Source organism: Salmo salar, chromosome 16 (assembly GCF_965601325.2).
Source record: "Salmo salar chromosome 16, fSalSal1, whole genome shotgun sequence".
In the NCBI taxonomy this organism is placed as follows: domain Eukaryota; kingdom Metazoa; phylum Chordata; class Actinopteri; order Salmoniformes; family Salmonidae; genus Salmo; species Salmo salar.
In genome coordinates, this window is record NC_138306.1 from 41,400,872 (window position 1) to 41,427,045 (window position 26,174).

At 45.1% G+C, this 26,174-nt stretch overlaps 1 protein-coding gene across 2 annotated transcripts in view; it reads left to right on the top strand.

The window, feature by feature from the left end:
* Positions 1-6,457: 6,457 nt before the first annotated feature.
* Positions 6,458-26,174, top strand: part of tmprss9 (transmembrane serine protease 9) — a 29,261-nt gene continuing 9,544 nt past the window's right edge. Inside the window, exons 1-13 of one of the 2 annotated variants that reach the window (XM_014148708.3) lie at positions 6,458-6,610; positions 10,231-10,410; positions 10,516-10,643; positions 10,749-10,816; positions 11,083-11,258; positions 11,504-11,545; positions 11,647-11,760; positions 11,874-12,039; positions 12,374-12,648; positions 12,763-12,905; positions 13,408-13,669; positions 15,280-15,393; positions 22,019-22,153. In XM_014148708.3, the coding sequence (XP_014004183.1) occupies positions 10,275-10,410; positions 10,516-10,643; positions 10,749-10,816; positions 11,083-11,258; positions 11,504-11,545; positions 11,647-11,760; positions 11,874-12,039; positions 12,374-12,648; positions 12,763-12,905; positions 13,408-13,669; positions 15,280-15,393; positions 22,019-22,153 (1,759 nt within the window). In that variant the 5' untranslated portion in view covers positions 6,458-6,610; positions 10,231-10,274. The remainder of the gene's footprint in view (positions 6,611-10,230; positions 10,411-10,515; positions 10,644-10,748; positions 10,817-11,082; positions 11,259-11,503; positions 11,546-11,646; positions 11,761-11,873; positions 12,040-12,373; positions 12,649-12,762; positions 12,906-13,407; positions 13,670-15,279; positions 15,394-22,018; positions 22,154-26,174) is intronic. The other variant, XM_014148709.3, reaches the window with a different exon arrangement.

Genomic DNA, 26,174 nt, shown 5'->3' on the forward strand with positions numbered 1-26,174 from the left:
GTTTTTAATGTCCCGTTGGTAGGATATACGTGCTCGTAATTTGTCTATTTTATTATCCAATGATTGCATGTTGGCTAATAGGACCGATGGTAAAGGCAGATTACCCACTCGCCATCGGATCCTTACAAGGCACCCAGACCTACGTCCCCGATACAGTGCCTTGCGAAAGTATTCGGCCCCCTTGAACTTTTCGACCTTTTGCCACATTTAAGGCTTCAAACATAAAGATATAAAACTGTAATTTTTTGTGAAGAATCAACAACAAGTGGGACACAATTATGAAGTGGAACGAAATTTATTGGATATTTCAAACTTTTTTAACAAATAAAAAACGGAAAAATTGGCCGTGCAAAATTATTCAGCCCCTTTACTTTCAGTGCAGCAAACTCTCTCCAGAAGTTCAGTGAGGATCTCTGAATGATCCAATGTTGACCTAAATGACTAATGATGATAAATAGAATCCACCTGTGTGTAATCAAGTCTCCGTATAAATGCACCTGCTCTGTGATAGTCTCAGAGGTCCGTTTAAAGCGCAGAGAGCATCATGAAGAACAAGGAACACACCAGGCAGGTCCGAGATACTGTTGTGGAGAAGTTTAAAGCCGGATTTGGATACAAAAAGATTTCCCAAGCTTTAAACATCCCAAGGAGCACTGTGCAAGCGATAATATTGAAATGGAAGGAGTATCAGACCACTGCAAATCTACGAAGACCCGGCCGTCCCTCTAAACTTTCAGCTCATACAAGGAGAAGACTGATCAGAGATGCAGCCAAGAGGCCCATGATCACTCTGGATGAACTGCAGAGATCTACAGCTGAGGTGGGAGACTCTGTCCATAGGACAACAATCAGTCGTATACTGCACAAATCTGGCCTTTATGGAAGAGTGGCAAGAAGAAAGCCATTTCTTAAAGACATCCATAAAAAGTGTCGTTTAAAGTTTTCCACTAGCCACCTGGGAGACACACCAAACATGTGGAAGAAGGTGCTCTGGTCAGATGAAACCAAAATCGAACCTTTTGGCAACAATGCAAAACATTATGTTTGGCGTAAAAGCAACACAGCTCATCACCCTGAACACACAATCCCCACTGTCAAACATGGTGGTGGCAGCATCATGGTTTGGGCCTGCTTTTCTTCAGCAGGGGCAGGGAAGATGGTTAAAATTGATGGGAAGATGGATGGAGCCAAATACAGGACCATTCTGGAAGAAAACCTGATGGAGTCTGCAAAAGACCTGAGACTGGGACGGAGATTTGTCTTCCAACAAGACAATGATCCAAAACATAAAGCAAAATCTACAATGGAATGGTTCACAAATAAACATATCCAGGTGTTAGAATGGCCAAGTCAAAGTCCAGACCTGAATCCAATCGAGAATCTGTGGAAAGAACTGAAAACTGCTGTTCACAAACGCTCTCCATCCAACCTCACTGAGCTCGAGCTGTTTTGCAAGGAGGAATGGGCAAAAATGTCAGTCTCTCGATGTGCAAAACTGATAGAGACATACCCCAAGCGACTTACAGCTGTAATCGCAACAAAAGGTGGCGCTACAAAGTATTAACTTAAGGGGGCTGAATAATTTTGCACGCCCAATTTTTTCAGTTTTTTATTTGTTAAAAAAGTTTGAAATATCCAATAAATTTCGTTCCACTTCATGATTGTGTCCCACTTGTTGTTGATTCTTCACAAAAAATTACAGTTTTATATCTTTATGTTTGAAGCCTGAAATGTGGCAAAAGGTCGAAAAGTTCAAGGGGGCCGAATACTTTCGCAAGGCACTGTATCTGTCTCTTTTTCCTGGGAATAATGGGGATGAGGGCCTTGTTGGGTGTCTGAAGTAAATCCTTTGCGTCCGACTCGTTAAAGAAAAAATCTTTAACGAGTGAGCAAAGCTGTCATCAAGGCAAATGGTGGCTATTTGAAGAATCTCAAATATAAAATATATTTTGATTTGTTTATGTCAGAGGCGTCGTAAAGGACAGACCAAGGCGCAGCGGGTATCGTGCTCATCTTCTTTTTTATTACAAGTGAACTATTCAACAAAAAACCAACGCCAAACAACAGTTCCGTAAGGACACAAGGACTATACGAAAAACAACCACCCACAAAACCCAAAGGAAAACAGGCTGCCTAAGTATGGCTTCCAATCAGAGACAACGAAAGACACCTGCCTCTTATTGGAAACCACACTCGGCCAAACCTGGAAAACGGAACAAAGAAAATGAAAACTAGAACCAAAATCCCCTAGACCAAAACCCCCAAAACACACAAAACAAACACCCCCTACCACGCCCTGACCATACTACAATGACAAAAGACCCCTTTACTGGTCAGGATGTGACAGTACCCCCCCCCCCCCCAAAGGTGCAGACCCCAACTGCACCTCAAAACAAAAAACCCCACAAAACAACCCCAAACCTAAAGGGAGGGAAGGGAGGGTGGCCACCGTCAACGACGGTCCCTGTGCTACACCCCCCTTCCTAATCCTCCCACTACGGAGGTGGCTCTGGCTCTGGGCGTAGCTCCCTTTCAGAAGACTCTGGGCTGCACGGCATCGCTGGAGGCCCCGGGCTGAGAGGCGTCGCTGGAGGCCCCGGGCTGAGGGGCGTCGCTGGAGGGCGTCGCTGGAGGCCCCGGGCTGGGGGGGCGTCGCTGGAGGCCCCGGGCTGAGGGGCGTCGCTGGAGGCCCCAGGCTGAGGAGCATCGCTGGAGGCTCCGGGCTGAGGAGCGTCGCTGGAGTGCGTGGAGCTGGGACCGGTCTCCCCGGACTGGGGAGACTTACAGGAGACTGGGTGTGCAGAGCAGGCACGGGGCACACTGGGCCGTGGAGGCGCACCGGTCTGGAACTCAGGGCTGGCACACCCCGTCCAGGCTGAGTGGTCACTGTAGCCCGGCACAGGCGGAGCGCTGGCACAGGGCGAACTGGGCTGTGCTGGAGAGTGAGGGCTGCCGTGCGTAGAGCAGGCACAGGGTAAGCTGGACTGAGGAGACGCACTGGTGGCCAGATGCGCTGCGCCGGCGCACTTCTCCCTGGCTGCCGGCCAACTCTCGCCCGGCAATGCTGCGGAGCCCGTACTGACCGCACCGGACTGTGCGTGCGTATGGGCGACACCGTACGCATTTCTGCGTAGCTCGGTGCTCTCCTCGTCACCCGCTCCCCACGGTAAGCACGGGGAGTTGGCTCAGGACTCCACCCTGACTCTGCCCAACTCCCCGTGTGCCCCCCCCCCCAAATAATTTTTTGGGGCTGCCTCTCAGGCTCCGGTAGCTCCCTTAACTTCTCCTCCCAGAATCGCCGTTCCGCCTCCCAAGTCCATTTGTCTCCACGCTTCTCCTGCTCCTTATCCCGCTGCTTGGTCTTCTTTAGGTGGGTGGTTCTGTCAGGGGCGTCGTAAAGGACAGACCAAGGCGCAGCGGGTATCGTTCTCATCTTCTTTTTTATTACGAGTGAACACTTAAACATAAAACCAACGCCAAACAACAGTTCCGTAAGGACACAAGGACTATACGAAAAACAACCACCCACAAAACCCAAAGGAAAACAGGCTGCCTAAGTATGGCTTCCAATCAGAGACAACGAAAGACACCTGCCTCTTATTGGAAACCACACTCGGCCAAACCTGGAAAACGGAACATAGAAAATGAAAACTAAAACCAAAATCCCCTAGACCAAAAACCCCAAAACACACAAAACAAACACCCCCTGCCACGCCCTGACCATACTACAATGACAAAAGACCCCTTTACTGGTCAGGACGTGACAGTTTAACACTTTTTTGGTTACTACATGATTCCATATATTATTTCATAGTTTTGATGTCTTCACTATTATTCTACAATGTAGAAAATAGTAAAAATAAAGAAAAACCCTTGAATGAGTAGGTGTTCTAAAACTTTTCACACGTAGTGTAGTTCTTCATGTACAAGCAGCAGCGGTGTCACAGAGTGAGTGAACACTGAGCAGCAGCTGAAACTTGGAGGGGGAAGAGCGCAGATGATCCTGCACATATGTAGAGATCTTTAGTAAAAAAAATCTGGGTTCCAGAAAATACGGAACCACAGCCACTGTAAAAAGAACATTGTGGAGGGTTGGTAGCTGGCTGGCTATAGTGTCACATTTATAGCTAAGGTAGAGGGGCTGAACGGCTCTTTTCATCCTCCAGGAAGGGAGGCTTGTTGATTGTGATCAGCAGGCTGTAATTCTTAGCTGGTGTAGGGGGCTACTCAAGCTTGTGGGCACAAACAAAGAGACGCTTGTGGGCGGCTCGGGTCTTCCTGGGGTCTTAAGCGGTGCATGGCTGCAAAATGAATATTGGGGAAACACTGTTGACTCTTGAAAGCATTTACATTTTAACCAGCTACTGGCAATTATTTATCTGTAGATAGATCAAAATGTAATGCCACTTTATTTTCATCCTAAATAGTGTACTGCGTGAGTGGCACAGTGGATGTGGTCTAAATGCACCATGTAACTAGAACTGATAAGCGAAGTTGGCTAGAGAGACTGCAGTCCTTGTAAGATAAGTAAAGATCTGCCAAGAGCAGTGAGCCCAAGGCATCGAGCCAAAAGTTAAAAGAATTCCAGGACTCTCCCCTCCATCTCGAAGTGTTTTTACTATGTCAGGAGATAAGATAATGATGTATACTGAACAAAACATATAAACGCAACATGTAAAGTGTTGGTATTTCTGACTGTAATAAAGCCCTTTTGTGGGGAAAAACTCATTCTGATTGGCTGGACATGGCTCCCAAGTGCGTGGGCCTATGCTCTCCCAGGTCCACCCATGGCTGCAACCCCTGACCAGTCATGAGAAATCCATAGATTAGGGCCTAATGAATGTATTTCAATTGATGGATTTCTTCTATGAACTGTAACTCAGTAAATTCTTTGAAACTGTTACGTGTTGCGTTTATATTGTTGTTCAGTATAATAACCTACATGACCACAAATATATATACACTACATGACAGAAAGTATGTGAACACCTGCTCGTCGAACATCTCATTCCAAAATCATGGGCATTAATATTGAGTTCTTCCCCCCATGGCTGCTATAACAGCCTCCACTCTTCTGGGAAGGCTTTCCACTAGGTGTTGGAACATTGCTGCGAAGACTTGCTTCCATTCAGCCACAAGAGCATTAGTGAGGTTGGTCACTGATGTTGTGCGATTAGGCCTAGCTCACAGTCGGCTTTCCAATTCATCCCAAAGGTGTTCGAGGGGGTTGAGGTCAGGGCTCTGTGCAGGCCAGTCAAGTTCTTCCACACCGATCTTGACAAATCATTTCTGTGTGGACCTCGCTTTGTGCACAAGGCATTGTCATGCTGAAACAGGAAAAGGCCTTTCCCAAACTGTTGCCACAAAGTTGGAAGCAGAGAACCGTCTAGAATGTCATTGTATGCTGTAGCTTATTTCCCTTCACTGGAACAACGGGCCTTGCCCAAACCATAAAAAAGAGCCCCAGACCATTATCCCTCCTCCACCAAACTTTACAGTTGGCACTAAACATTTGGAGAGGTAGCGTTCTCCTGGCCCCCGCCAAATCCAAATTCATCCATCGACTGCCAGATGGTGAAGCGTGATTCACCACTCCACTGTTCCAGAGTCCAATGGCGGCGAGCTTTACACCACTCCAGCCGACACTTGGCATTGCGCATGGTGATCTTAGACTTGTGTGCGGATGCTCGGCCATGGAAACCGATTTCATGAAGCTCCCAACAAACAGTTATTGTGCTGATGTTGCTTCCAAAGGCAGTTTGAAACTCGGTAGTGAGTGTTGCAACCGAAAACAGACGATTTTTACGCATTATGTGCTTCTGCACTTGGCGGTCTGTGAGCTTGTGTGGCCTACCACTTTGTGGCTGAGCCGTTGTTGCTCCTAGACGTTTCCACTTTACAATAACAGCACTTACAGTTGAACGGGGAAGCTCTAGCAGGGCAGACATTTTATGAATTGACTTGTTGGAAAGGTGGCATCCTATGACGTTGCCAAGTTGAAGTCACTGAGCTCTTCAGTAAGGCCATTCTACCGCCAATGTTTGTCTATGGAGATTGCATGGCTGTGTGCTCGATTTTATACACCTGTCATCAACAGGGGTGGCTGAAATAGCCGAATCCAATAATTCGAAGATATACTTTTGTATATATAGTGTATATTCAATCAAAACGTTTTTTGATTTGACATTCAACTCCTATGAAATTCACCTTTTTTTAGCTTAAAATAAATGTCACAACATTTCAAGTAATTCCATTATGAATACTAGGGAGTACCCTTTGTTTTGATTTACCTGTAGATTTTTACACACCTTATAATACTGTTAGGTCACATCATTTGTACAATGAAGCCTATGTAAACCGGGATGTAGCCAAACCCTTTTTTTAAGGCTCTAGGTGGGATCAGGGTTGGTGGGAGGGGGGACTCAGAGGATTTGTGAAGGGAAGTACATGAGCACAAGGTGATTCTAGCGCCTTCACGCCCACTGGCAGGTTGAACAAATACTGGACCTGTTTCCGACGTATTTAGTCTCCATGGATCTTTTGTCTGTCCCGACTCATCCTCTGAAAAGGATACTGTGATCGTCAGTGTCGGACATTGGAGACGGGACAGGTGAGTTGGCATACTATAAATCGTTTCATTTTTACTGTAAGTAGTTACTAATGAGTGCTAGCACCTGTCGTGTCGAATTGCTCGACATATCTTTATGCGTAAAGGTGGTGCTTAGTGTTTCTAGTTTAGGCTGCTCATCTCACAATGCCGCTGGTGGCGTGTAGACTCATAGCATTTGTTTTTCTTACATGGACTTCAAACAACAGTCTACTCCTATTTATCATACTTTTTATTTGGCCTATCCATTCCTTAGGGCGATCCATTAGTCCGATGCGCTTTTGACGGATGAGCGTACGTTTCGAAATCGGCCAAATTGAAGACATCAAATAAGAAACTTAGATAACAATCATAAACACCTAAGTATAGCCTACTAAATATGTATAGTTTTATTTCACCTCCACTTTTATTAATATCTAGTAATATCTAATGTCTAGTGATATTGATTGTGCATGTTTACTTATAGTAAATTGCTTGCTTTCTTTGCATTAGTAGCTAGGTTTTCATCCATTTCATCCAATTGCTGACAGATTTTCATGCGATTATTCTAAAATCCGCAGTAAGAAAATATCCTATGAATTTTCCCACCATTGGTGTTTCCACCAAATGTACTGTTGAGGATAAAAATCAGTGCGTGGTGATTTACCGCACACAACATTTACTTTTTCTTAACATTTTCATGTACCCAATAAAAACCTAAAGTTCAATGTGTTTCTATCGCATTTTAAACTTTACCGAAAGTTTTGTCACAAAAACTGTTGAGTTTAATATCAAATGTGCTTACTCTGGTATTGGCGTGTGCAGGCCTGCAGATACAGTGCAGGTAGTAGGCTAGACATGATGAGATTATGGATAACAGCGAGAATATTTGTATTTGTCAAATGGCAGTCAAGCATTGACCATGTCACCAGAATAAGACCCTCGATATTTATTGGAAAGGGGCATCAAAATCACCTTGCAGTTTTCACCACCCTGGGAAATTCATCATAATTCATTAAATCTGTAGCCTAATAAAATGCATGGTTTCCAGAGTCATAGTGGGAGGGCCACACACCATATCATCGCGTGAAGTTTACTTAGATTTTATGGTTATTATATCAATATTTGCGCATAAAGAATTTTCCACCGCCATTTGTCGCATTATTAATTTTACCAACACAAAAAGATCCCACCATGTCGAACTAACAAATGATCTGTTGGCATTTATAAAATTATACCCTAACTTCCTGTTTCCATCACAGCTGTCTTGATTTTTTTGAATAAGGTATTACTTTACTCGCATAAAAACTGTGGATGTAAACGTGGTTAGTAGCTAGGTTTCCATCCAATTTGCAACAGATTTTCATGAGACTATGCTAACATACGCAAGAAAACAATATGAGCATTTTCAAGCGAGAGATGTGCTTCCATCAAATGGGTTTGTTGCAGATACATCTGTGCGTGATGATGTAGTGCACATAAAAATACCTTTGCGGTTAAATTCCCATGTACCGAATAAAATAAATAAAAAAGTTACATGGGTTTCCATCGCATTTTCAACTCAACTGATAGTTTTCGCACACAAAAGTACTGTAGCGACCCGCACAGACAGCTGTATGTTATGTGTTAGGCTATTAGTGGGTTGTGTTGTACTTACCAGTGTTCGCGGGGTCCGACATGCCAATCAACCTGCTATCTGCCAATCACGGGAATGCCTGGATTGTTCTGACGCTGGGCTTCCTGGCGGTTGGCGGACTGGCGTGGAGGGGGGTTGGGCAGGGGGATGGAGCGTTGGAAGTTTAGACCATGTTTAGCCATTGTTCTCTCTCTTACGTCTGGGCTTCACAAGAGGTCACGGTTGGGTTGTGGGGTATCTTTCATGTATTTGGCGTGGGCTACGGCCAAACAGTAGCCTGTGCAAAGTTGGGTTAATAAACCGTCAATTCGTAAACTCAAGCCTCAGTCTGGACAATTGTTCCTTTATGATCTAGTCAGGTCATTACAGTACTATCTGCGCGCTGTTGGCTAGAGTGCACGCATAGCCTACATGATGAGATTTTGAGGGCTTATTATGAACAAAAGAGAGATTATTTTTATTTGTCAAATGGTAGCCAAACATCGAAAAGCGTGTCACCAGAATAAGACCCTCTATATTTATTGGAAAGGCCCATCAAGCTCATCAATTTGCACTTCCACCACCCAGTGGAGTTCATCATTTATTTCATTTGTAGCCTAAAAAACTGCATGCTTTCCCGAGTCGTAGTGGGAGGACCACACAACATCTCATCGCACAGCCTGGTCAACCAGCCAGCCAGCGTTTAACTACAAGTTTGCTTCGATATGATGGTTATTATATCAATATTTGTGCATAAAAGGGTTCCAGCGAAATTTCTAACATAATTCATTTTACCGACACAAAAAGATTCCAGCTTGTCTAGCGTATTTGGTTTTGTGGACATTTTGTAAAGTTTACCGAAACATTTTCTGTTGCCATCAGGCCTGTCATTACACTTGTTTTATCTTACTGTGCACTTTACTCCCATACAAAGGATGGATGGAAACCTGGTTTAAAACTTTCAATGGCCTTGTTAAATGGAATATTTAGTTCCATTGCTCCATGGTGGTGTATTTCCACTAATGGAATAACATTGGATGGGAGACCAGCCTTTTCTCCCCATGAGAGCCGCACCCATCATTATGATGACCTTAACAGAGTTATGCAATGTAAAAATTATCTGGTCAAAAATAGATATCTCATTGCGGGATAAAGAAGTTCGACCAGTAGACCTACAGTATATTCCATTACCCTAAATCTTTGCTAGCTAAAGCTCTGCCTTATCTCAGCTCACTGGTCACCATAACAACACCCACATGTAGCATGCGCTCCAGCCGGTATATCTCACTGGTCATCCCCAAAGCCAACACCTCCTTTGGCCGCCTTTCCTTTCAGTTCTCTGCTGCCAATGACTGGAACGAATTGCAAAAATCGCTGAAGTTGGAGATTTATATCCCTCACTAACTTTAAGCATCAGCTATCTGAGCAGTTTACCGAGCAGCTGTACATAGCCCATCTGTAAATAGCCCACTCAACTACCTACCTCATCCCCATATTGTTTTTATTTACTTTTTTGCTCTTTTGCACACCAGTATTTCTACTTACACATCATCATCTATTACTTCAGAGTTAATTTGCTAAATTTGAATTACTTCGCTACTATGGCCTATTTATTGCCTTACCTCCTTACTCCATTTGCACACACTGTATATAGATTTTTCTATTGTGTTATTGACTGTACTTTTGTTTATCCTATGTGTATCTCTGTGTTGTTTTTTGTCGCACTGCTTTGCTTTATCTTGGCCAGGTTGCAGTTGTAAATGAGAACTTGTTCTCAACTGGCCTACCTTGTTAAATAAAGGTGAAATAAAAAATAAAATAAATTGCCCTTAAATTTCATACCCATCTTGCCATTATTCTTTATAACTTTCTGTTAAATGGGGTTTGATATGCTTTACGTGGAGTAGGCTACTATTACAGGGTTAAATTCAAGGTGTACAAGCTACTATTACAAGGTGTGCCAAAAAAAGGAAAGCCTGCAATGCATTTCCCAATCTTTGACTGACTGAGTATTCCATTCTATGTGCAGATACTGGAATGCTCTGTATGAGGTAAGGTTGCTTTGAAGCCAACATGGAGTTAAAGAAGGATCATGAGTGGCCCCCAGGGGAGTCCGCTCCTACTCCCCCCAACTCTGTCTGCTGTAGGAACATCACCCTGGCTTTTATCCTAGTCTTATTCATCGGCGTCTTTGTGGGCTTGTTGGTTGGTGAGTCATGTGACTTACATATTGCTTATTACAGATAATGTATCGGCTATTTGAGTAGTAATAATCAATTGCATACAGATGTTTGATCCTCTCTGACATCAACAGCATACTTGGTGGAAGAGGAGCATTACTTCATGGAGACGGTAGAATTGAAGGGTCTCAAGTATGGCCCTGACCTGCAAGATGAAAGCTCTGCATTCTCTATAGTGCTCACTTCTACTCTAAAGACTAAGGTAAGAGCTGACTGCACTGAGATCCTGGGGCCTGATTTCATGTCACACGTTCACATTTGAATGATTTTATTAATAAATAGTTCAAATCTTTCAATCCACTTGCAGATCAAGAATATTTTCATTGCCTCGTCAATAGCACATCACTATATCGACTGTAATATTGTTACCTATGGGTAAGTCCAAAGATAATGAATGTTACACTGAATAATAACATATGCCATTTAGCAGATGCTTTTATCGAAAGCAACTTACGTGCATGCATACATTTTACGTATGGGCGGTGCCGGGAATCAAACCTACTATCCTGGAGTTGTAAGCGCTATGCTCTACCAACTGAGCTACAGAGGACCGCACATACTTATATGAAATGTATAGTAAACAAGTGTTTTAGAACCTTTTATATTTGTTTACTTTAATTAGATGTTTCCCTTTATTCCAGTAACATCAATGGCAATGTGATGGCCACATATCGACTGGTCTTCAGCGTGTCCAAGGTCCAGCAGTACTCTGATAACTTTATTCAGGACCTTTTGAGGGTAGGACTGAACGCCCTGTTTCATGGGAAGTCCATAGAAGTGCCTAAGTTTGGAGAGATCAACACTATTGTTTTACTGGGTACTATGTCATCTTTTTTTGTCTGATAGTTATGTATGATAGAAAATCCCACTCACACTCAAACACCCTGACTAACATATATCCTGATTGTAGTTACAAGGTTTTGACCAAAACAGATCAAGAGATGTTGAAAAAGAGGGGGTATAGATAATGCATAGTTCACAACTATCATTTAAGTGTATAGTTACATATTATGTCATGCTTTCTTCCTCATACAGTCTTTTATTTTTGTGTTCACTCCCCAGGGGCCAGTGGGAAGTCATTCTATAACATTGGAGACGATATGGGTGAGTGTTTCTATCCTACTCTGATATTGATTGCTCTAGAAAAGTCAAGGCGCCGCAGGTCAGGGTTTTCCGTCTGACCATATGATACTGTCTCTCCTCAGCCAGCTGTCCTGACAACACTTTTACCTGTGACAATGGGGAGTGTGTCACCAAGGTCAACGCCGAGTGTGATTTCATCCCGGACTGTGCCGACGGCTCTGATGAAGCTTACTGCTGTAAGTGCTCTTTAACCTCTATGACTGACAGACAGAGACAGACAGTCAGAACAGACAGAAACACTAAAACATACCATTTTCACAATATACTAACTGACTGCTGTTGTCCCCAGCCTGTGGGACACGCCCGGCCATGGGCAGTAGAATAGTGGGTGGAGTGGATGCCCGTCCTGGGGAGCTGCCCTGGCAGGTCAGTCTGAGGCTGCATGGCAGACACAACTGTGGAGCCTCCATCATCAACAGCCATTGGCTTGTCACTGCTGCTCACTGCTTCGAGAAGTAGGTTACTACACCATGCACCGGTTTCCACTAGATAGCACAGCCACAAAGTCAAAATTGGATATAGCGTAAAAATGTAGTCTTAATTTAAGGTTAGGGTAAGGCATAAAGTTAGCAGTGTGGTTAAGGTTAGGGTTAAGGTTATGTTCAAAAACTCATTTTAAGAGGAGACGTAGAAATACGTGGGGTTTCTTTGTGGCTGTGGTAACTAGTGACAACCCCTTGCACCTGTCAATAGACTTGCCACACATAGGCTATCAACGTTGAGAAGTGAGGAGTGATTGTGTCAGTTTGAAGTTGAGTGAATTGACCTCTCTTTTCCAACTCCCTACAGGGACAATGACCCAAAAGAATGGACAGCCCTGGTAGGAGCCAGCCTGGTGAGTGGAGAAGAGTCAGAAGCCATCTCTGTGAACATCAAGTCTGTGTTTGTGTCCCCAGACTACAACCCTATGACCACTGACAACGATGTGACCATGCTGGAGCTAGAGACTCCCCTCACCTTCAGCCCCTACATTCAGCCTGTCTGTCTGCCCTCCTCCTCCCATGTCTTCAGCCCAGGCCGGAACTGTGTGGTGTCAGGCTGGGGGGCTCTCAACCAGCATTCCTGTGAGTTAACTTTGAATTTGTTTTTACAACCACAGCATAACTAAAGTCACACCTTTGCAAGTTACCCTTTGTATTGTGGTGCTCACTGACCCTGCTCTCTGTTGTGCTGTGTAGTTGATACGCCACCATCTCTACAGAAGGCAGTGGTTAATATCATTGATTCAAAGGTCTGCAACAAGTCGTCCGTTTACAGAGGCTCTGTGACCGACAACATGATGTGTGCTGGCTTCCTACAAGGGAAGGTCGACTCCTGTCAGGTGAGAAAGAGAGAGCGATGAGCCTGATGCTATCTGCTTGCAGTCTTTGACATTTTTGGTTCCCCTACAGGGTGGCTCTATTTAAGTAATAAGGCCAATATAGATATACAACGGCTAAGGGCTGTTCTTATGCACGACGCAACGTGGAGTGCCTGGACACAGCCGTTAGCCGTGGTATATTGGCCAAATACCACAAACCCCCAAGATGCCTTATTGCTATTATAAACTGGTTACCAACGTAATTAGAACAGAAAAACATTTTTGGGGACATACTCGTCGTATACTCACGGCTTTCAGCCAATTAGCATTCAGGGCTCGACCCACCCAGTTTATAATACATACAAAATACATGTCCTTTTTTTCTATTATTGTTGTGTGGAATGTGTACTTAGAGTTCAAATAACACATTGACCCTTAGGGCTGTCCTACTAATAGTGGGCTGGGTTTATGGCATGTTGACATGCTTATTAAATTCCCTGATTTTATATTAAATCACTATCAGGGTGACTCTGGAGGGCCATTGGTGTGTGAGGAGGCCCCAGGGCGGTTCTTCCTCGCTGGGGTGGTGAGCTGGGGCGTGGGCTGTGCTCAGATCAACAGGCCAGGGGTCTATTCCCGTGTCACCAGGCTACGCAACTGGATCCTCAGCCACACCAACCCTGGCATGGTCCACTACCCTGCCCACACCCCACCAATGGTGCCAGTTACAACACCAACAGTCAGTCCTATTTCCAAGACAATGGTAGCAGCCCCACTCCTGCATGGTAATTTTGGAAGCAAGGTTATAGAGACATTTTAGGTAGTTGATGTTTGATAATTCTGAAAATGTTCAGACCCCTTGACTTTTAAAACATTTTGTAAGGTTACGAACTTATTCTAAAATTGATTAAATTGTTCTGTTCACCCTCACCAATTTACACACAAAAAACAAAAACAACAATTGAAATATCTAATTTACATAAGTATTCAGACCCTTTAAACAGTATTTTGTTGATGCACCTTTGGCAGCGATTACAGCCATGAGTCTTCTTGGGTATGACGCTACAAGCTTGGCACACCTGTATTTGGGGAGTTTCTCCCATTCTTCTCTGCAGATCCTTTCAAGCTTTGTCAGGTTGGATGGGGAGCGTCGCTGCACGGCTATTATCAGGTCTCTCCAGAGATGTTCGAACGGGTTCAAGTCCGAGCTCTGGCTGGGCCACTCAAGGACATTCAGAGACTTGTCCCGAAGCCAATTCTGCGTTGTGTTGGCTGTGTGCTTAGGGAGGTTGTCCTGTTGGAAGGTGAACCTTCACCCCAGTCAGAGGTCCTGAGCGCTCTGGAGCAAGTTTTCATCAAGCATCTCTCTGTACTTTGCTCCGTTCATCATTCCCTTGATCCTGACTAGGCTCCCAGTCCCTTCCGCTGAAAAACATCCCCACAGCATGATGCTGCCATCACCATGCTTCACCGTAGAGATGGTGCCAGATTTTCTCCAGATGTGACGCTTGGCATTCAGGCCAAGGAGTTCAATTTCGGTTTCATCAGACCAGAAAATCTGGTTTCTCATGGTCTGAGAGTCCTTTAGGTGCCTTTTGGCAAACTCAAACATGAGCATTTTACTGAGGAGTGGTTTCCGTCTGGCCACTCTACCATGAAGGCCTGATTGGTGGAGTGCTGCAGAGATGGTTGTCCTTCTGGAAGATTCTCCCATGTCTACAGAGGAACCCTGGAGCGCTGTCAGAGTGACCATCGGGTTCTTGGTCACCTTCCTGACCAAGGCCCTTCTCCCCCGATTGCTCAGTTTGACCAGGTGGCCAGCTCCAGGAAGAGTCTTGGTGGTTCCAAACTTCTTCCATTTAAGAATGATGGAGGCAACTGTGTTCTTGGGGACCATCAATGCTGCAGAAATGTTTTGGTACCCTTCCCCAGATCTGTGCCTCGACACAATACTGTCTTGGAACACTACGAACAATTCCTTCGACCTTATGGCTTGGTTTTTGCTCTGACGTGCACTGTCAACTGCGGGACCTTGTATAGACAGATGTGTGCCTTTCCAAATCATGTCCAATCATTTGAATTTACCACAGGGACTCCAATCAAGTTGTAGAAACATCTCAAGGATGATCAATGGAAGCAGGATGCACCTGAGCTCAATTTCGAGTCTCATTGCAAAGGGTCTGAATACTTATTTACATAAGGTATGTTTTTTTATTTTAATAAATGTGCAAAAATATCTAAAAAAAACAGTTTTTGCTTTGTCATAATGGGGTATTGTGTGTAGATTGATGACATTTTTAGAATAAGTCTGTAACGTAACAAAATATGGAAAAAGCGAAGGGGTCTGAGTACTTTCCGAATGCACTGTAACTAATCATTGTGTTTTTTTTGGCAGCTGTGAACTGTAGTGAGAACTTCAAGTGCAGGGCTGGGGAGTGTGTCAGCAAAATGAACCCTGAGTGTGATGGTGTCATTGACTGCTCTAACAAGGCTGATGAGAAGAACTGTGGTGAGTTTATCGCTGGCCTGTCTCAAACTGTACAACTGTCTCAGTTGTCAACATACAATGCCTTCAGAAAGTATTCACACCCTTTGACTTTTTCCACGTTTTGTTGTGTTACAGCCTGAATTTAAAATTGATTAAATTTCAACTTTGGGGCACTTACCTACACACAATACCCAATAATGTCAAAGTGGAATTATGTTTTAAGAAATGTTTACAAATGAATGAAATATGAGTTAAGGAGTAAAAATGTGCATAACAAGTGACATAATAACTTACATGGACTCACTGTGTGCAATAGTGTTTAACATGATTTTGAATGACCCCGCACATACAGATAATTGTAAGGTCCCTCAGTCGAGCAGTGAATTTCAAACACAGATCCAACCAAAAATACCAGGGAGGTTTTCTAATGCCTCGCAAAGGGCACCTATTGGATTTCACCATGAGGCCAATGGTGACTTTAAAACAGTTAAAGTTCAATGGCTGTGATAAGAGAGAACTGAGGATGGATCAACAACATTGTAGTTATTCAACAATACTAACCTAAATGACAGAGTGAAAAGTAGTAAGCCTGTATAGAATATAAATATTCCAAACAGTCATCACCTCTTTTCTGAGTATATAACCAGCTTCTCAGGCGCTATCTCAGTGTGCTTTATTATTTATTTAGTATCACGTTTCAACGTAAGACCCAGATGCAGACAACGTCGAATTAACAACAGTTTAATAATCCAACAGGGGCAGGCAAAAACAGTGCAAGGGCAGGCAGGGGTCAATAATCCAGATAGGTGGGGCAAAGGTACAGAACGGCAGACAGGCTCAGGGCAGGCAGAAAAGGTAAAAAGTGGAAAACAGGAACAATCGAGAGACAGGAACAGAGAGAAAACCGCTGGTAGGCGTGACGAAACAAAATGAACTGGCAACGGACAAACAGAGAACACATGTATAAATACACAGGGGATAATGGGGGAGATGGCTAACACCTGGATGGGGGTGGAGACAATCACAAAGACAGGTGAAACAGATCAGGGTGTGACAGTACCCCCCCAGGTGCGCCACCTGGCTTCCTTCCTGGGTGCATAACTGGTTGACCGGGGTGTCGACATTGAAAATCCACGATGAGGCCCTGGCATGGAGCCAGCACTTCTCCTCCGGGCCATAACCCTCCCAGTCAACCAGGTACTGGAAACCCCTGCCCCGAGGTCGAACCTTCAGGAGACACCTCACCGTGTATGCCGGTTAGCCGTTGATGAGATGAGGGAGAGGGGTGGGCCTGGAAACAGGAGACAAAGGACTGAGACATGGGTTTAACTCGGGACACATGAAAAGTGGGGTGTATTCGAAGGGTACGGGGCAACAGAAGACAAACAGCAGATGGGCTAATAATTTTAGAGATAGGAAATGGGCCGATAAACCGGGGGGATAATTTGCGGGATTCCACCCGGAGGGGCAAATCCCAAGTGGATAGTCAGAAACCATGTCCACGGACAGTGCATGGATCAGGAAGATGTGCTGCTCCATTAGCTGGGCCATCTCCTTGGCCAAGGGTAGTTTGAGGGGATGAATGAAGTGGCCGGCTTTGGAAAACCTGGGCGATCACAATCGGGATGGCAGTGTTGCCCTCAGACAGGGAGAGACCCTTGACGAAATCCAGGGATATGTGGGAACAGGGACGGTGAGGGACAGGCAGTGGTTGCAGAAGACCAGCCGGAGCTTGCCGAGGAGTCTTGTTCTGACAAACACCGCGACATCCGGAACTATAGTAGGCCACCAAAAGCATTGTCACACGAAGCCCAGGGTCTAACGGGAGCCCGGGTGGCAGGCAAGCCTGGATGAATGGGCTCACTCCAGGACCGCAGAGCGGACAGCGTCAGGCACAAACATCCGGTTATCTGGGCCCCCCCCCCCCAGGGTTCGGCTAGGACCACTGCGCCTCCCGGGCCCATTTCCCTATACCCCAGCTGAGTGCCGTCACCAGGCATGAAGTGGGAAGGATGGTCTCGGCTCCGGGGTGGTAACCGTGGGGCTATAGCGGCGAGACAGGGCATCCGGCTTGACGTTCTTGGCCCCCGGCCGGTAAGAGAGGGAAAAGTTGAACCGGGTAAACAGCAGGGCCCATCTCGCTTGCCTGGAGTTGAGGTGCTTGGCGGTGCAGAGATACTCCAGGTTTTAATGGTCGGTCCACACAATGAACGGATGTTCCGCCCCTTCCATTCCTCCAATGCCATCTTCACCACGAGAAGCTCCCAATTCCCCACATTGTAGTTCCTCTCCGTGGCATTGAGGTGGTGGGAGAAGAAGGCACAGGGATGCAGCTTAAGGTCCAGGGCAGAACATTGGGACAGGAAAGCCCCCACTCCAATATCCGAAGCATCGGCCTCCACCACAAACTGACTGAAAGGGTCAGGATGAACCAAGATAGGAGCAGTGGTGAACCGGTGTTTGAGGTCCCGGAACGCCCAGTCAGCGGCAGAGGACCACATGAACGGAACCTTGGTAGAGGTGAGTGCAAAAAGGGGGGGAAGTCAGGGTGCTGTAACACCAGATAAAGCGGCGATAGAAGTTGGCAGACCCCAGGAATCGTTGCAGCTGCACCCTGGACATAAGCTGAGGCCAATCCATCACCGCTCTCACCTTCCCGGGATCCATCTGGACACTCCCAGCAGAGATGATGTAACCCAGAAAGGGGATGGTGGAGCAATGGAACTCGCACTTCTCCGCCTTCATAAACAGCTGATTCTCTAGAAGGCGTTGAAGAACCTGTCGGACATGGAGCACATGTTCTTGGGGGGAGCGGGAGAAAATGAGGATGTCATCAATGTAGACGAAGATGAACCGGTTCAACATGTCACGGAGAGCATCATTTACAGCAGGGGCATTGGTGAGGCCAAAATGCATGACCAGATACTCGTAGTGGCCGCTGGCCATGTTGAAGGCGGTCTTCCACTTGTCCCCCTCTCATATCCGCACCAGGGGGTAGGCTTTCCATAGATCCAGCTTGGAAAACACAGTGGCCCCTGGAGCAGCTCGAAGGCAGAGGAAATGAGTGGTAGCGGGTAACGGTTCTTAACACTAATGTCATTGAGTACCCAGTAGTCAATGCACGGGCGCAGGATCTAGTCCTTTTTCTCCATGAAGAAGAACCCTGCACCGGCGGGAGCGGAAGAGGGACGGATAAATCTAGGTCTCCATAGCCTTGGTCTCCGGTCTTCGGGCGTGGTACTAGGGAGAAGGTCAATCCCGCAGTCATAGGGTCGGTGCGGTGAAAACGAAGTGGCCCGGGCTTTGCTGAACACCTCCCAGAGGTCCTGGTACTCCGAAGGGATGGGGGAGAGGTACGGGGCATACTTCTGAGCACCCAGGAAGACGTCCCAGGGCAGGTTGCGCTGACTTCAGACAATGGGCATGGCAGAACGGACTCCAGCCCATGATGGCACCCATAGACCAGTTGATTAGGCGATTGTGTCCCCGGAGCCAGGAGAATCCCAAAACCACGGGAATCTGAGGAGACTTGATGAGCAGAAATGGAATAGTTTCGCTGTTATTCCCTGACACTCGTATGTTGATTGTAGTGGTATTATGAGTGACCCGGCCTATAGAGCGACCGTCCAGCGCTCCAACATCCATGAGAATGGAGAGGGGCTGAGTGGGGATGTTCAGCTCAGAAGCCAAAGTAGCATCCAAAAAGCTCTCGTCGGCCCCAGAGTCAATGAGGACCCGGAGAGATTTAGACTGGTTTCCCCACAGCAGAATGGCATGAAAAGGGGTGCGAGCAAGGGAACCAGAAAAGTTCTCCATATGACCCACCAGAGTACTCGCTCCTACCGGTGAGCCTGGTCTTTTCAAAGGACAAGAGGACACAAAATTACCAAGAGTCCCGTAATACAGACAACTCTTCGTGTTGATCCTGTATTGCCGTTCCGCTGGCGACAGCCCAGCTCTGCCTCGTTGCATAGGCTTGGGAAGCGGTGACTCGGCCGTCTTCGGCAACTCTCGGGGGCCAGTTCGTACTATCACATTTCAACATAAGACCCAGATGCAGACAGCGTCGAATTAACAACAGTTTAATAATCCAACAGGGGCAGGCAAAGACCAAGGGCAGGCAGGGGTCAATAATCCAGATAGGTGGGGCAAAGGTACAGGACGGCAGGCATTCTCAGGGTAGGCAGAGGTCAGTAATCCAGATAGGTGGGGCAAAGGTACAGAACGGCAGGCAGGCTCAGGGTCAGGGCAGGCAGAAAAGGTCAAAACCGGGAAAACAGGAGCAATCGAGAGACAGGAACAGAGAGAAAACCGCTGGTAGGCTTGATGAAACAAAATGAACTGGCAACGGACAAACAGGTATAAATACACAGGGAATAATGGGGGAGATGGGCGACACCTGGAGGGGGGTGGAGACAATCACAAAGACAGGTGAAACTTTTGTTATCTCCAGCAGTGATAAGTATAATTTTTGTCTTTATCTGTTGTCTAATACTGTCTTTTTGTGAGCCAGGGCCATCTACTTTAAGTGCTGCCTGTCTTCCCAGTAGCCTACTTGCTGTGTGAACTGCTGACTACTATTCATTTGCTGATTATTGACACATCAACAAGAATTAAGGGGAGGGCAATTTGTGACTTGTTGTTTTGGTAATCAGTGGCTCTATTGGGGAGGGAGTGGTTTCTCCTCTCCTAGGCAATCAGCAATTAGTACCAGGAGGTGTGCTCTTCAGCTTTGCAAGGCAATTAGCAATTCATATTAGTACTTAAGTCTCCCCTGTTTTCTCAGTGGTGGTCTTTTCAGCGGCAGTCTCGTCACAAAACTAAGACCTTTGCCGAATCAAAGACGGTTCAGCCGAGTTGTTCTGCAGAGTTATTTGGGGAAGGAAAGAAAGGAAGGCTCCACACCACTCTCTCACTTGAGTGTCTTACCTAGTTATTTTCAAATGATCTAATTTTGCTCTTTTGTAGCTTTGGCAACTATATGTGTGTTTTCTATCCCAGTTCGCTCCTCTTCCTGTAGGCTTTACAGATGCTCCCCACCCCTTGGCTGCAACCTTTCTAATTTAGTGTACCCGGCGCCTACAACCCATGTGGAATTCCTGGTCTCTGGCAGCGTTTGGAACTGCCGATCTGCTGTCAAGGGACTTTTTCAAGATGAGACATGGATCACCCCAGAGAACACTGCTACTCCAGCTGCTCTGGCTTCATCTGACAATGTTTTCTCTCATAGTCCGAGAGCATTTGGTCGTCGCGGTGGTGGCACAGGGCTACTAATTTCTCCTAAGTGGAGATTTTCTCTTTTCTGCCTCTCACCTGTCCATCTCCTCATTTGAATTCAATGCTGTCACTGTCACTTGTCCACTAAAGCTTAACATTGTTGTCATCTATCGCCCACCAGGTGCCCTTAGAGAGTGGTCTTTGAGGTTCCCTCAATGAGCTTGACACCTTGATAAGCTAATTTCCTGGTGATGGCTCACCGTTCTTAGTACTTCAGCCTTACGATGTCTGTCTTCGATTAATTTCTTTCCAACTCTCTCTTTACCCTCCTTTCCTCTTTTGACTTCACCCTATCCCAGTCTCCTCCCAATCACAAGGCAGGCAATATGCTAAACCTCATCTATACTAGATGCTGTTCGCCTCCAGGTCTCTGATCACTACTTTATTACCTTTTCTGTCTCCCTTTCCTCCAATCCTAGTCACTCAGCCCCTACCCAGATGGTAATGTGCAGTCGCAATCTTCGCTCTCTCTCTCCCACTACTCTCTCCCCTTCTATCCTATCATCTCTCCATTCTGCTGAATCCTTTCCCCTCCTGTCTCCTGATTCTGCCTCTTCAACCCTACTCTCCTCCCTTTCTACATCCTATGACTCGCACTATCCCTCTTTCCTCCAGACCGGCTCAGCCCTCCCTTCCTGCTCCATGGCAGAGTGACTAATTGCGAGCTTACAAAACAGTGAAAATTGAGGAAAACTAAACTTCTGGAGGACCTATCATCCTTCCACTCCCTCACTCAACCTTCTCTTCCTCTGTATCTGCTGCTAAAGCCATGTTCTATCACTCTAAATGTCAAGCTACTGCCTCTCACCCTAGGAAACTCCTTAATCTTCCACGCCCTCCCCTCCCTCCTCCCTCTCTATGGACAACTTTGTCAATCATTTTGAAAAGAAGGTTGACGACATCCGCTCCTCATTCACTCGGCCTATTGAGTCCACTGGTCCCACTCACACCGAACTACCCTACGCCTTGACCTCTTTCTCCCCTCTATCTCCAGATGAAATCCTGAGACTAGTGATGTCCAGCCGCGCGACAACCTGCCCTCTCAACCCCATCCCCTCCTCCCTTCTCCAGACCATCTCTGGAGACCTCCCTCATAAACTCATCCCTGACCACTGGCTGCGTCCCCTCTGACTTAAAATAGCCCGACACACTAGCCTTCTCAAGAAATCGACACTCGATTCCTCTGACATCAAAAAACTACAGACCGGTATCCCTTTATTTGCTTTCCAAAACACTTGAGTGTGCTGTCTCTGACCAACTCTCTCGCTATCTCTCTCATAACAATCTTCTTGACCCTAACCAGTCAGGCTTCTGCTCTTCTGTGTCACTGCTAAAGCTAAATGTCTATCCTCTGTTCTCATCCTCCTAGATCTATCCGCTGCCTTCGACACCGTGGACCATCAGATCCTCATCGCCACCCTCTCAGGGCTAGGTGTCTTAGGCTCTGCACACTCTTGGATTGCATCCTACCTGGCAGGCTGCTCCAACCAGGCAGGGTTTCCAGGTCTAGATACAATTTCCAGCCCAATGACCACTCAAAATCTGCCCAAAAGGCCTGAGAACTTGCCACATTTATACAATAAACCCTTTTTCCATAACGTTATAAAGCCAATTAAGAAAGAATATCTATGTAACAACGTTAGAAGCAAAATTTGGTTAATCAAGATAATAATTATTGCGAGCATGACATGACGTAATAAAATAATTTAAATATGTCGCAAGAGAAAAGATAATTTGCCCTTATTAAACTCGACAGATCATTTTCCATCAATGGATGTCGATTTAACTAATTTGACTGCTATGATTAAACAATAAGGCACGAGGAGGGTATGGTACTGTATATGGCCAATATACCACGGCTGAGGGCTGTTCTTAAGCATGACGTAACGCGGAGTGCCTGGATACAGCCATTACCCGTGGTATATTGGCCATATATCACAAAACCCCGGGGTGCATTGTTGTTATTATATACTGGCTACCAACATATTAAAATATTTTTTTTGTCATACCCATGGTACAGTGAAGGAAAAAAGTATTTGATTCCCTGCTGATATTGTACGTTTGCCCACTGACAAAGAAATGATCAGTCTATCATTTTAATGGTAAGTTTATTTGAACAGTGAGAGACAGAATAACAACAAAAAAATCCAGAAAAATGCATGTAAAAAATGTTATAAATTGATTTGCATTTTAATGAGGGAAATAAGTATTTGACCCCTCTGCAAAACATGACTTAGTACTTAGTACTGCACACATCTCAGAAGGGATTTTGTCCCACTCCTCTTTGCAGATCTTCTCCAAGTCATTAAGGTTTCGAGGCTGATGTTTGGCAACTCGAACCTTCAGTTCCCTCCACTGATTTTCTATAGGATTAAGGTCTGGAGACTGGCTAGGCCACTCCAGGACCTTAATGTGCTTCTTCTTGAGCCACTCCTTTGTTGCCTTGGCCGTGTGTTTTGGGTCACTGTCATGCTGGAATACCCATCCACGACCATTTTCAATGCCCTGGCTGAGGGAAGGAGGTTCTCACCCAAGATTTGATGGTACATGGCCCCGTCAATCGTCCCTTTGATGCGGTGAAGTTGTCCTGTCCCCTTAGCAGAAAAACACCCCCAAAGCATAAGGTTTCCTCCTCCTCGAAACACGGCGAGTTGAGTTGATGCCAAAGAGCTCCATTTTGGTCTCATCTGACCACAACACTTCCACCCAGTTGTCCTCTGAATCATTCAGATGTTCATTGGCAAACTTCAGACGTGCATGTATAAGTGCTTTCTTGAGCAGGGGGATCTTGCGGGCGCTGCAGGATTTCAGTCCTTCATGGTGTAGTGTGTTACCATTTGTTTTCTTGGTGACTATGGTCCCAGCTGCCTTGAGATCATTGACAAGATCCTCCCGTGTAGTTCTGGGCTGATTCCTCACCGTTCTCATGATCATTGCAACTCCACTAGGTGAGATCTTGCATGGAGCCCCAGGCCGAGGGAGATTGACAATTCTTTTGTGTTTCTTCCATTTGCGAATAATTGCACCAACTGTTGTCACCTTCTCACCAAGCTGCTTGGCGATGGTCTTGTAGCCCATTCCAGCCTTGTGTAGGTCTACAATCTTGTCCCTGACATCCATGGAGAGCTCTTTGGTCTTGGCCATGGTGGAGAGTTTGGAATCTGATTGATTGCTTCTGTGGACAGGTGTCTTTTATACAGGTAACAAGCTGAGATTAGGAGCACTCCCTTTAAGAGTGTGCTCCTAATCTCAGCTTGTTACCTGTATAAAAGACACCTGGCAGCCAGAAATCTTTCTGATTGATAGGGGGTCAAATACGCATTTCCCTCATTAAAATGCAAATCAATTTATAACATTTGTGACATGTGTTTTTCTGGATTTTTGTTGTTATTCTGTCTCTCACTGTTCAAATAAACCTACCATTCAAATTATAGACTGATCATTTCTTTGTCAGTGGGCAAACGTACAAAATCAGCAGGGGATCAAATACTTTTTCCCTCACTGTATATGGTCCGATATACCACGGCTTTCAGCCAGTCAGCAATCAGGGCTCTAACCCGGTTTAAAATGTTAAATGAATCCCTTTTGTGCATGTGCATATCTATAGATAAATCTGACAGGAGAGTTTGAGTGATGAAAGTTGGACAGAGGATCTCAAATTCTCTGAGCAAGAAACACTTAAAAAAATCAATGTTGGGCTGTTTTATGGCAATTGTGCCGTTATTATGTGCCAGACATTAAGACTACAAACCGCTATAAATGGCCCATTTGAGAAATTGACTTGTAATTTCAATAGGCATAGTCCACAGTAGCGGTGCATGGGTAAAATCACTGGGGAAGCCAATCGAGAGAAAAATGTAATATTACAACCTATGTGTTGTGATAACTACATTGTTTTCTCTATAACCTGTTAGTTCATATGCCTTGACACCGTGATATATAGGCCTAAGGCCGAGACAATAAGAAGACCCAGTGGCAGAATAAATTCAACCATAGATTTATTTCATTACAAAACCGGAGAGCAACATCTGTCCGGTGAAGTCCACAAAACATATTGGATGTAACAAACAGTTACAGGACCTACAGCAATGTCAAGCAAGGTACTACAAAACAACTATTGATTTAGAACCATGGAGAGTTACCGCAAGTCGCAAAGAAAACTAGAGCTGTCTCCACTGTTCCAGAACCATTTCAACATCATGTAATCACCTATTCTTAGTCTAATACAGTAACAACTAAAAGATACCAAAAACAATTTAGTCCAATCAACGTAAGCTAAATATGATGTGGCTGTCCATGGTACTGATGTCTCTCTCTCGCTGTGTGTGCATGCGTGCGTGTGTGACTCACCCTACAGTACTAGTAGAGAAAGGCCAATGCCATCCTCCTCTTTCATGTTGCCTAAACGGTCTATGACTCTGTCATGTTGCCTAAACGGTCTATGACTCTCATACAGTACACGCTTTTAGTTTTTGTTGTCGTAGGCTACCTGGCTTAAATACTTGCTCGCTAGCCTAACATCCTTTTATGGGCAACGATACGCCAGGCCATCTAGTTAACATTAGCATACTACATCTAGCTAGATGTCGAACTCCCACCCTCTCAGGTTAGGAGCACAATGTATGAATTTATTGTTGGATCAGAATCGGCATAATAATCATTGGCCAGTACGGAGAATTAAGTAAAACCACAAGTCCAAATCACTATCTCTATCCATGGCTAATTTAGGAAAGGGACAATTTTAGCTAGCTAGCTAGCCACCAGAGGACAACAACACAACAAGATCCAACAATAAAAATAAAAAAAATCTGTCAATAATGACATTTGGCCTGTAATGTGATTGGTCTGAAGCCAAATCCAAACTGGCTTCCCTTTATACTTTTATTTTGGTGTGCCAGGATCATTCACAGTTGAGCTCGCTCAGTTTAGCTCAACGCTGATTGGCTATTATTTTATATATATATATATATATATATATATATATATATATATATATATATATATATATATATATATATATATATATACTTAAAATCAAAGTAGGCCAAATGACTTCCCTTGTATTCAATGCTATGGGTGGCAGCAATGTCATACTCTTTCTGACCAAACAGCAACAGATAGATACGCTACACATACTGAGACAGAGGGGCACTGTTCCGTTCCCTCGTATGCTTTCTCTGGTGAGATAAGTTCAGCCTCTTGGGAATTGAATGACATTTATCAAAAACAGAGAGACTAAAGATGTATTATTATTATAATTTTGAGACTAATTCAATCAACATGAATAGGGAGGCAAGAAGTGCTTGCGTTTCCCAATAGCCAGCTGGAATAGGCTACTGAGGAAGGGGTCATCATTTCAATCACTGAATTAAATATTAATAATATGTATATGAAGTGAATATGCTCGTCAACAACAGATAGTGTTTTTATTTTATATATGTTTTACTTGTAGCCTAATCTGTGTACTGTTACGCTCAATCTAATGCGTTCTAAAAACTGATCGGCAATTGCGATAGAGCTTTGAT